This window comes from Scyliorhinus canicula, chromosome 6 (assembly GCF_902713615.1).
Source record: "Scyliorhinus canicula chromosome 6, sScyCan1.1, whole genome shotgun sequence".
NCBI lineage: Eukaryota > Metazoa > Chordata > Chondrichthyes > Carcharhiniformes > Scyliorhinidae > Scyliorhinus > Scyliorhinus canicula.
In genome coordinates, this window is record NC_052151.1 from 160,887,445 (window position 1) to 160,900,111 (window position 12,667).

The window sequence follows — 12,667 nt, forward strand, 5'->3', positions numbered from 1 at the left end:
TCAGCATTTCCATTGAATGGATAGAGTGAGTTGGCTGGGGGAGAAACAAATATTGAAGGATGTCTCAAGGGCTGAATGGGGGCCCAACTTTTCAAACATGGCACTGGACGTGAGAACCAGAGGAGGGGTACGAAGAACAAAGAACAAAGAAAAGTACAGCACTGGAACAGGCCCTTCAGCCGTCCAAGTCTGCACTGACCATGCTGCCCGTCTAAACTAAAATCTTCTACACTTCCGGGGTCCGTATCCCTCTATTCCCATTCTATTCATGAATTTGTCAAGATGCCCCTTAAACATTACTATCGTCCCTGCTTCCACCACCTCCTCCAGAAGTGAGTTCCAGGCACCCACTACCCTCTGTGTAAAAAAACTCGTACCTCTCCTCTAAACTTTGCCCCTCGCACCGTAAACCTATGCCCCCTAGTAATTGACCCCGCTACCCTGGGAAAAAGTCTCTAGCCACTCTGTCTATGCCCCTCATAATTTTGTAGACCTCTAAAAAATAGAGTACTATCATCTACCCACAGGGAGAAAGAAGGCCACAGAGATGGCAAATGTATGTGGGAGGAGATTGCTGGGATGTGATAGCTGTAATTGCTGTGACAGCAATTACAGTGCTGTAATTTAATGGCTTCAGAGGGTGGTCAAAGTAAGTGTTAGCGGATGAAATTGCTACATGTATCACATAATTGATACAAGTAATAATAAAGACGTCCCAGGTTTACAGCAGCACGGGGCAAGGGGAAAACCAATAGGCAAGGTGTTAAAATGTTAAACCTTGAAGAAACAGTTACCAGAAAACAGGATAATTCAATCATCCTACAGGACATGAGGATAAGAATGGGGGCACATGTCATAAAAAAACCAGGGCTCCAGCCTGTCTGTAGGAGATTCATTGTCCAGTCCAGAGCAGGGAATAAAAACACATGGAGAAGCTGACCAATTTGAACCACTGACCAATGGAGCCCAACATTGTGTAGCACCAGATCATTAATGTCGCAGCTTCCAGTGCACCCATTGCAGTGTCCATGGAGTGGCAAAGTGCAGCTGCCATCATGGCTCTGGGTACCTCTGTTAAAACAAAATTGTAGAATCTCTCAGCTGGCCAGAGTGCTGTCTTCCACAAAACATTTGGCTGACTAAACAGAGGCTCTAAGAATCATGGACCAGGAAGCTAGTGGCCTCTGTTTGGATACCAGCATTGCTGTTTCTTCCCCCACACTACATCATTGCCCTTACAGGTGCCTGTCAGCCAGCTCATTAAGCAGGTTTTAATTCCTCAACCAAGGTGGCATCTTGTCCTAACCATGGGCTAAACCATTGTTGCAGTTTAAGACGCCATCTTCCCACTCTAGTTGTTTAGCATCTAGAATGTCTGGAGAAAATCATCTGCTCTATAATTATCTAAGGAATAAAACTGCCCTTTTCATCCTTTGTTCTCTTTAACTAAACTTATGACCATCTGCCAACATGTTGCTTTTTGAAGCTCGATGTAAAATTGTATTTAATAATGCTCCGTGAGGAACGGTGGGATATTTTACTATGTTAAAAGTGCAGTTTAAGTGCAAATAGTTGGTTATTTCTTCAGCAGAGCATTTTCTATAGCTTATCAACTTGAACCATTGACCCCAGATTTCTCCCATCCGCTGATACTGCCTGGCCTACGGAGAGTTTTCCAGGACTTACTGTTTTAATTCCAGAATTCACATATTTTGCTCTAATTGAGTTATATCTGATTATCTTTGTTTTAAAAATATTTTAACTCAACATTTTCAATTGTATACATAACAATGACAAACAACCCAAAACCATCCTCCCCACCCCACCCCCAAGCCCCCCTAAAGAAAAAGACCCCCAACAAAATAGCCCCCCCCCCCCCCACTATGATATCTGATTTTCAAAGAGGAAACGGGACATTTTCTAATTATTGAACCAAAGAAGCGACTCCTCTTTCAAGTGAAGAATTGCTTGACTCAATCCAAAACACCCTAGCACTACAACAAAACACTTTGAATCTCAAATTCAAAAGAATGCCCTCTACTGTGCAACACAAATCTTCATTTAGCACACAGGCTGTCCACTTCACCAGTGAACAAGACACAAAAGCAAAAATAAAACAATATTTGCTCAATTAAGATAGTTTTGACCACAGGTGCATATTCAACTGGAGCTGGATTGCGATGCCCAACCTTATATTGCTTGGTATCCCTAAATGTTAATGAAGGGAGGAGACTTTCATCCATTTAAGTGCGAGCTGATGGAAAGCATACTAACCTTGAAAGACTTATGAACCAGCCTATTTGTTACATTTAATTTTTTTTGCAGTCAAGCAACAAGGAAGAAAACCTAGAATTGCAACTCGCAGGAACTGACAACTCATTTTAATGTTTTATACCTTAAGTTTGTGCACAACAAATAATGGGAGAAAGTAAAGTCTGATTTATTGATTTTAGTCATCCTATCTGACCTACCTAATTGCCTCCAGTCCCACGGACCATTTTATCAGCCCTGCAATCCAACAGAAATAATTGGTCGTTCATAACGTATGCCAAATCCCAATAAATACAAGCTGATACATTTTTTTCTCTGCGGAATGCTGACATCTGGGTTGAAAATGAAAAGGTTTGCATGTACTGGAAACCCTCTTTTCATTAAAGAGATTGAAACAGTGATAGAGCACTAGCCCATTGATCAAATCACTCTGATCGAGAACAAATTGATAAAAGAAACTTTGCATTTGAGGATAAGTAAGTATGCACTGTTTTAGTACTTCCCCTTGTGTTTCTGGGGCACTGAACCGCTGCAACGGACAAGTTGTTCCTCTTAATTACAATAAACCTCATGAGGGGAGTTGACCCTCAACCCTTTTGAATTAAATGCCAAGTATGTAACAAGCTATCTGACAAAATGACTCAAAATTATTTTGAGACATTAGAAACCACAAATAATAACACGCTTTTCATTAAAATACTTCTTATTGATCTCTGTTTAATGGTTCAATTATAAAAGGTACATATTTTGCAAAAAGGTCTGGTTGCCTCATATTAAAAATCAATTGCATGTGAGTCCAAGAAAACTATTACTATGCAATGCAATTTAGGTTACTTGTACTGCTTTTATGAAATGTTTACAAAATAACTAAATCATATTACAGGAGCAAATAGCAATTCAATAAGAACTGCTTTACCAATGTGACATAATCAGTTGAATAAAGTAAGCTAGAATATTTATGAGAGACAATTATAAATGCAATTTACAGGACAGTAATATAAGCATGTTCTCATATTGCAGACTGGTCTTATTTTCAATACACTTTATGACAAGATATTAGCAGCAGCCGATTGTTCTTTGATACTGCTCAACACAGGATATTTGGGATTTACACATTTGTTAAGGAAGTAAGACAGTCCAAACACAGTCCAAGTGTTTTTTGGGAAAACAGATAATTCTAAGTAAAAGGCTCTGTCACGTATCCATATCTCATTCAAATTAACAGTTCCAATCATGGGCTGTGGAATTCTACACATCACAAACAGTTTTTGCTCATATTACTAAACTTTACAGGGAATAAATTAGTGGACACAAAATAGCGAGACTGGCAAGCTTTGAAAAACTGTGATACAAAGAAATTATTTCATATGAAGATTAATGACTTGGAAGTTCAATTAATCACACATAGTGTACCACTTTGTCACTCCGCACCCAGGCAATCTCAGATTCAGCTCATTAGATCTCAATCTGTGTATTTGAGGAGGCTATACAATTGACTTTAATATCCCCAGCTACAGAGGGAATAAATCAGATTCATATTTTCGATAACTACTTTGGTGAAGCATGCGTGGGTGGGTGACAACCAAAGAAAATCCTGGGTATGGTTCGATATAGATCAAATGGTCAAGCACATAGGGTGAATTCTCCAGTCCCCCAGCCGTGTGTTTCTTGGTGCCATTCGCTGGTAACGGGATTCACTCTTCCCGCAACTTGTCAATGGGATTTCCCATTGAAGCCAACCAAGCCACCGGAAAACCCACGGGGCAGGGGTACGCTGCCAGCAGAAAAAGAGAATCCGAATGGCCAAAAAATTCTGGCCATATTGTCTAGAAGGAAAAGTTTTTTTTACACAAAGGGTAGTGGGTGATTGGAACTCGCTGTCGGAGGAGGGGGCGGAAGCAGGTACAATAGTGATATTTAAGGGATGTCTTGACAAATACACGAATTGGATGGGAAGAGAGGGATACGGGCCCCAGAAGTGTAAAAGGTTTTAGGTTAGACAACATGGTTGGCACAGGCATGGAGGGCCAAAGGGCCTGTTGCTGTGCTGTACTTTTCTTTGTTCTTTGGAATCAATCAAGGCATTTGGTGAGCTGCTAGAGGACTGCAGTTATTCTTGCTCAACATCAATCACCTGCTTGCCAAGTAAAGAAGTGGAGAAAATCAAACGGAGAACAGGTTTATCTCCTTTCTAACTTTTCTGAAGAAAAAAGTTATGCTCCACATGTTCCAGTCATTCTTCCATACGTCATCCAAGTTTTCATTTTCTCCTCGGTTACTAAACTAGACCCGGCATGTTACCTGGCCAGGAAGAAAACCCACAGTTGGGCCTTGAAATCATGAATATTGGCATATGGAGAGTTAATATGTTGGTATAAAGTTGTTCCCTATTTTAATGGAAATGATGAAAAGCAATTCAAAGCCATTTTTCTAAAATACAACACTTGACAACATTGTCGTCTATTTACACTTAACCACTCACCTGGTTGAATTCAGGGAAGTTGCTGGAGATGGGATATTGAATTTGTGATTTTCTTGGATAAACAGCAACTGTAAATGAGTAAACCAGGCTTGCACCAGGTGTAAGTTCGAAAGAAAAACTGCTTATTCTGAATATAAAGTTCTCATTATTTTATCTTCAATTCTGATTGCATGCCTTCTAAAACCAGGTATGAAAAATATATCATTGTAGCATCATGAATTTTAACCAAAACAAGATTAAGGTACCCTGAAGCTAGAAGCATAGAAGCATCAGTATTAGAATTCAAATACAACCATCTCAACAAAACCGCATGCAGAACAGAAAATGATGCATAAAATTAGAAAAATACTTCCTCACATTGAGGGATTATTTTATCCTTAAAAGGACCAGTCAGCTAAATTAGATTCATGAAAAACTGAGCAATTCTGATATATTTTTTAACTCTGTCTGCATTAATTGCTTAATTAGCTTTATTGCTCACTATGCCCATAGTTGAGGGTGCTCTCCTTTTTGGGAATCTCACCTGGTACTGTTCTCTTCAGAAAGTAGACTCTACAGAGATTATTGAACCAGATGGCAAGGTTCAATTGATGAGCAGATCTTTTTTGCCAGCATTTGCTTTCGAAGAATTTTGACCGAGGTAAACAGTGTCCTGAACAAAGAGAATCATCGATGCTCTCTGTATTACTGCTGGTTACGTACATAGAAAAGGCTGAAATCTCTCAGATGCTGGGCAAAATTGGTTCCTCAATTAGCATTTGCTCTTTTCTATCAGAGTTTGAGTTTGACGTAAGGGTGAGGGGACGAAAATCACACCCGGGGTAATTTTCTTTCTTTTATTGTTACCATTCAGTTCTTTCTCATTTTTTTAACGAACAAGCTATATGCCCAAAATGAATTTCCAGATGGGCAATAAAGCGAACTGAAAATCTGTTGTGCGTGTAGGGATTTTACTGCATTTGTCCTTTTATTAGATTCCAATTTCTAGGAATTGATTAACATTTCAGAATCACACAAACCTTGGATCAAATGACAATTTATTAAAACCATAGATTCCTCAGCATCATCCCCTCCTACACTTTTGTTCCAACATCTGAAAAGCATTATGGTTCCATGAGATTGAAACACACAATAAATAGCAAGATTCAAATCGCACATCTTTCACGAGGAAAAATGAGACACCTCAAGGTAAATCAGAAACATTGACTCTTCAAAAATCTAAACTGACTGGCAACTGTCCCATTACAAGCACTCACATTTGCATCCATTCATTCCTGGGAAACCAAAAAAAAATTCCATGCTTCCTGCTAGCCCATAATCCTCTTCAATCTGGGAACCTTTGTGATGGCTACTTGTACTCATTAAACAATGCCCCAATAAAAAAAACTGCAAAGCACAGCTTGAACCTCTACGAGATCTCTATGAATCTCTTGAATCCTTGGCAAAGAGCATCAAATGAACACGGATAACAATTTAAGCACTTAGCTAGCCAGATAAGGCACGTGCCAATGACAAAAGTGCAAATCACTTGAACGAAAAGTATGGCATTTTGGTGACAGCTTTGTACTTTAAAGAGTTGAAATTTGTGTTGGGTTTCACACTGCTCTGTGTGTGAATCCTTTTTGTAATATTTCACCACAAATCAAAATCATTGTAAAATGTTGCCCTGAACAACTACAAACAAATCAAACAAAACAACAGAGTTAAACAAAGCAAATGAAAACGGATCATGTACTTTAGCCGCAGACGAGTCAAAAGGCAGAAAAAATAAATCCCCATCCAAAAGGTTTATCAGCTTTTTAAAAAATACACAAGACACATAAACGTACATAAGAGGCGGGATCATCCGCCCCACCGGCCGGCCAATGTGTTTCCCACTGTCGCCACCCCCACGCCATCGGGAAATCCTCTGGCGTGAGTGCGCTGCCGGCGAAGCGGAAGATTCCACCGGCAGAGAATCCAGCCCAAGGTGTTTGTAAAAGTCAAAAATAATTCTAAGGTACAATGACATTTCTTTAAAAAATTCAAATAAGTGATTGGCAAAATCAGAATCAATTTACATTAATGGCAAATGAACACAAAGATTACACATATGAAGGTTTACATACATTGAAAATGGTAACACGTTTCATTTACGTGCCAAAATATTAGAATATTTCCGAGGAATTATTTTTCCAACTAATTCCAATCACAGTCATTTGATGGCAAATGTTAAGAAACTTTCAGTAACAATAATACATTGCATTGAATGGACAGAAAAATTATCTAACTTTCCAGTGATGCATTTAGGAACAAAATATGCCAATACCCGGCATTCACATGAAAAACTAATCTCTTCTGAATAGTTCAGAAATACCAGCAGCAGAAATCTGTGCCAGGGCTGACATGACACCACTGACATGGAAATCTAAGAGCCATAACATTCTTTAAATAGTACCCAACTGCTTACATGGCACAGCAAATTTTCAAAGAACGCAGCAAGTAGTTTGGGCAAAATCCATTTGCACTTCCAGAAATAAATATATGTGGCTAAAGCCGTCCAACTTACCGCAACTTCCAGCTCACTCAGATCCATGTGCAATCTGGATAAATGTCATCAATAGCATGTGAAGATGGCTGGGAGTTGTCTGGCAATCTGGAGGGGAATCTCAGCTGGGTTGGACTGCAGAGGAAACAAGGCAGCAGTGAGAGACATACAAAGCAGAGTAGATAGCATATTCAGCAAAATAACACGCACAGAATAGCAAGAGAATCTATGTACACAACTGTAGTCTTTCAAAATGTTGAGTTTATTCACCAAACAGCACAAGTCTCAAAGGAATCTCTGTTATCAGAAGTTGATCCCCATGAGGTGAATGTAGACTGTTCTGTAGCAGTGATCAGAATAGCAGGCAATCATTTTTTATTTGATTTTGTTTTGTTTTCAGTGCAGCAAGCATACAAAAACTTACATGACCAGCACTCTGTTTCACACATTATTTTTTGCTGGCAAAGCGCATCAGCAAAGCTGTGCTCTAAATGAAGAAAAGTGAATGATTGGATCAATTGCTACACTTTCTGTTCGCTGGTCTCCAAATCTAATATTCTGACAGTTCACAAGTGATGCTTAACGTCCAAATCAAAACTAAAATGCAAGATTTCTTCTCCAAAATGGTCATGGAGCATTTTTCTGTTTCCCTTTAGAATTCAGATTGCTTGACCGTATGTGTGTATACATTGAGGACCACCCTGAGAACCTCCGCTCGGCGGAACTCCTCAGAACAGTGAGAGATCGAGGCGCCATTTCACAATTATGCCCCACTCTCTCGACCCCAAACCCAATGCCCAAACCTCCAACTCCCCGCACCCAGGGCATCCACAGGCCTGAGCCCAGTCGTGCAAAAAATACCAGCTGGAACCTTGGCAGTGCTAGCCTGGCACCCTGGCACTTCCCCTGCCAGCTGGCAGTGCCACCTGGGAACCTTGGCAGTGCCAGACTGTCACTCAGGTGTCAGTGTGCCACCCTGCTCGGGGGGATGCAGCTGGCACCATCTGATGCCACGAGTGTTGTTCCATCTGGTCCCAGTTTGTGGAGACCAGCACGGAATGGCACTGACCTGAGGTCTCCAAGGCGTAGGTTAGATCCCACAACTTGGTGAGATCTTGGAAATGCATAACAGAGTGAGCCAAGCTGTCTCAGTCGAATATGAAAATTTGTCACAGTGATCCCGCTCACAATGGGCAGTATTCACATTGCGGTGTCTAGCGAGATCACAATAGACTTCGGAAGGTGTGGTGAGCTAAGTAGATCCCGGAAGAGGGATCTCCCGGCATCTACCAGCCACGCTGCTTTTCGTGCGCTACATGGCCTGTAGATCTCGTGCATAACATATTCACACAGATATGTGGTGTATGCTTGGTGTGTGTGTGTGTGTGTGTGTGTGTGTGAGACTGAGTTTGTGTTTTGCACATCTGTATGTGTGCACGTCTTACAGATTCTGTGTGATTTGTGTATGTGTGAATTTAGTTATGCCTGTCATTTTGTGGGGTATATGGAACATTCCTTGTTCCAGTTCTAATTAGGTACCCACTCGCCCAACCTCTTTTCCAGCACTTCAATAGCCATCTTTTGGATAACCAATTCCATTAACAGTAGTATATATGAGCAGGTTCACCTAGTCATCAACAAAATGGGGCAGCAGGGTAGCATGGTGGTTAGCATAAATGCTTCACAGCTCCAGGGTCCCAGGTTCGATTCCCGGCTGGGTCACTGTCTGTGTGGAGTCTGCACGTCCTCCCTCTGTGTGCGTGGGTTTCCTCCGGGTGCTCCGGTTTCCTCCCACAGTCCAAATATGTGCGGGTTAGGTGGATTGGCCATGCTAAATTGCCCGTAGTGTCCTAATAAAAGTAAGGTTAGGGGGGGGGGGTTGTTGGGTTACGGGTATAGGGTGGATACGTGGGTTTGAGTAGGGTGATCATGGCTCGGCACAACATCGAGGGCCGAAGGGCCTGTTCTGTGCTGTACTGTTCTATGTTCTATGTGTATAAGTGGCAACAGAATAACAGTGGGAAAATTGGATTCCATTAAATCTGTTGCACAATAGACATGAGTCCGCAGCACATTGTACGTAAAGTCTAGCTGGCCTCACGGTAGCATGGTGGTTAGCATCAATGCTTCACAGCTCCAGGGTCCCAGGTTCGATTCCCGGCTGGGTCACTGTCTGTGTGGAGTCTGCACGTCCTCCCCGTGTGTGCGTGGGTTTCCTCCGGGTGCTCCGGTTTCCTCCCACAGTCCAAAGATGTGCGGGTTAGGTGGATTGGCCATGCTAAATTGCCCGTAGTGTAAGGTTAATGGGGGGATTGTTGGGTTACGGGTATACGGGTTACGTGGGTTTAAGTAGGGTGATCATTGCTCGGCACAACATCGAGGGCCGAAGGGCCTGTTCTGTGCTGTACTGTTCTATGTTCTAAAATAACATTGTTAATTTTCAGTGGAACAACACAGGCTGTACATACAACTGAATGCTATTGACCTGAGTTGTGCTGGCAAAAAAAAAGTAATGCCAAGATAATGGACTACTTTATACATTTGAGCTTCACAACAAAGGCTGATTATGCATCACAGCACTAAAAACATTTGTATTTTTGTTGCTTCAAAAGATAAATATAGGCTGTACAACAAAGATACATGGAGCACTCCATGGCGGACCCAAAACTACCCACTGAATGACAAAGGAGCTGTACAATCTATCTCATGGGTGCATTGTGTAAATGTAATGTACACAGAATAATATATAATTAGATACAGGGCGGAATTCTCTGTTTCAGAGACAAAGTACCGATGCCGGGACTGAATCGTGGTTGTTCTACGACCCCGATAGCGGCGCCAGTACCAGGATAATTAAGGAAAGTCCTGCACTGGTGTCATGTGGAACTAGCATGATTCCAACGCAACCTGGTGTAATTCGCTGGGGTCATGATTGGCACACGAGAGACTAACAAGCTGCAGCCGCATATAAGCACTTCACTCTCTACACACCCTCCAACCAAGAAGATTCCACCCCAAAGAATAACCCCAAGATTCGCCGATGCAGAGCTGAACACACTGCTAGATGCCTTGGAGGAGAGACCGGACCTCCTGTTCCCCGGAGTAGGAAGGAACTGCCGTAGACATCAACTGGGTCTGGGCGCAGCTGGCACACGCCGTGAGCCCAACTGCCAGTGGGAAGCAGGCCAGGAAGAAACTGCACAACCTCCTCAGAGCGGCGAGGAGAAGTCACCATCACCACCATGCCCCTGGCACCACACCCATCCCACACTCCCCGTACCCATAGCCCCTCATGCGGCCCCTACCAGGCAGACCGATAGACAGTGCTACATGTGGATGGGCAACCCCCCAGGCTAGCCAGGGCGAGTCACCACCACCACTGTGCCCCCGGCACCAATCCTGATCCCACACACTGATAGACAATCGCACCATCCCCCCACCCCACAAGAGGGTGATTAAACCCTACCCACCACCAACCACGCACACCCATACCACAATGTCCTTTCGGGATCGAAATCTGCATTCCCTACCTGGTCTGGCCCACATGTGTCTCCAGACCCACAGCAACGTGGTTGACTCTCAACTGCCCCCTCAAGGGCAATGAGGGATGGGCAATAAATATTGGCCCAGCCAGCGATGCCAACGTCCCATAAATGGATAAAAAAACCCATACCAGCACCCAGATCACCTGCCATGTCCGGGTGCCCTGAACACACAGACCACTAGCTGCGGACATCCTGTGCTGCCCACGCACGATCTGTCCCCCCAGGAGAAAGCAGGCCACAACCACAGGGGGGGAGCCAGCTTGCCAGACCACTGTGGCAGAGCGGAGGATGATGGACTTGGTCGATGGGATTGACGAGTGTGCAGTCGCTGAGGTGGAGGTTGGCATTGGAGATACAAGTCAGCTCCCAATGCATTGCGATGTCTCTATGGCACCTGAGGCAGGACCTGCTGATGACATACGCCTCCCGCTGCTACCCCAGGACACCCCGGAGCACATGTCCTGGGAAGGCACCAACTTATCATCACTGCTGTCACTGATGCCCTCCACCATCCCAGAGACACTCACCTTGACTGGAGACTTTAGTTAACATGATTCTGGACACTATATGCTGCGCACCACACACTTGTTGCAGGACATCAGGTGGAGGTAGGAACACCTGACGGATGGACATTCGGAGGGGGCCCCAAACCCAGGGACTCACTGTTGCCATACAGGTCTTGCACTTCTAGAAATGGCGGTCAATGTTGGAGATTCAGGGTGAGAGCCGAGGACTACAGGAGGGGGTGTCAGCAACCATCCAGTGCCTGCTGTTTGAGGTTTGAGGAGTCCAACTGCCTGCACGGGCAGGAGGCAGGGCCAACAATGTGTGCGACCCTAGTCAACAGCGCATGGGTTGCGCCCACGTGGAGGCCTTGGGTCAAGATGTCCAAGTCCAGGGGCACAGGATGGCTATGTCACAGGCAGCCATGTCCAAGAGCCACATGGACATTGCCGTGGTGCTCCAGAGCGTGGCCCAGTCACAACGGGTCATGGCCGTGGGCGTCAAGGACACTGGCCTGGCATTGGCTGACCTGAGCCAGTCACAGAGGGACTTTGCCTGGTACCAGAGTGATGTGGTCCAGTCCCAGAAGAAGCTGGCACAGTCTCTGTGCTCCATGGTCGCACGAATAGAGACCCTTGTCGAGACGAGAACGGGCCTCCCAGGTTGGCAGCGCCAGGTGATGACGGAGCCCTATGGAGCTCACTCTGGCCCTGCCCTCACCCCGAGGAGTAACCCTGGGACCATCGGACACCCAGAGTGAGAAGGAGGTGTTGTGCCAGAGACTCCCACAGGGGAGATGCCAGAACACCACAGAATCCCCCCCACCTGTCACTGGCACATCAGATTGTCAGTGAGCCTAACAGGTTGGCACCACGCAACCCATGACACTAGGCCCAGTCGCTCCAGACGATGTCCGCCTCCAATTCTGATGCACCTCCTGGGAGACCAATTTGAATGACCGATAGGACATGTAAGGTTAGAAAGTTAGACACCAGTTAAGTTGTGCATGTGTAAAGCACATAGGTGTGCGATAGGGTCCAGAGCACAATACCTGGACAATAAACACCTGTTCACTGACGTTCCGAACTGCCTCAGGCCTATTTCTGAACACTGAGATACTTGGGCTGGGCTGGAAGCAGAAGGTGTGCCAGTGGAGGTGGGGTGCGGGCGTTGAAGGTGAACGCGGGCAAGGGCACCCAGGTCAGTCAGAGGTCACCCCCAGGGTTACCCTCAAAAGGTGGCAGGGGATGAGGCCAGGTATGTGGGGGCACCATGTGGTCGGGCTTATCTGGTGAGTGACCCATCATCGCAAAACACCCCCATTTCCAATCCAGTAAC

At 44.5% G+C, this 12,667-nt stretch overlaps 1 protein-coding gene across 3 annotated transcripts in view; it reads right to left on the minus strand.

Annotated features, from left to right (window-relative positions):
• sntg2 (syntrophin, gamma 2) overlaps window positions 1-12,667 on the minus strand; it is a 1,464,242-nt gene that overhangs the window by 1,150,464 nt on the left and 301,111 nt on the right. For all 3 annotated transcript variants that reach the window (XM_038800365.1, XM_038800367.1, XM_038800366.1), the window contains one exon: window positions 7,302-7,415. In XM_038800365.1, the coding sequence (XP_038656293.1) occupies window positions 7,302-7,328 (27 nt within the window). In that variant the 5' untranslated portion in view covers window positions 7,329-7,415. The remainder of the gene's footprint in view (window positions 1-7,301; window positions 7,416-12,667) is intronic.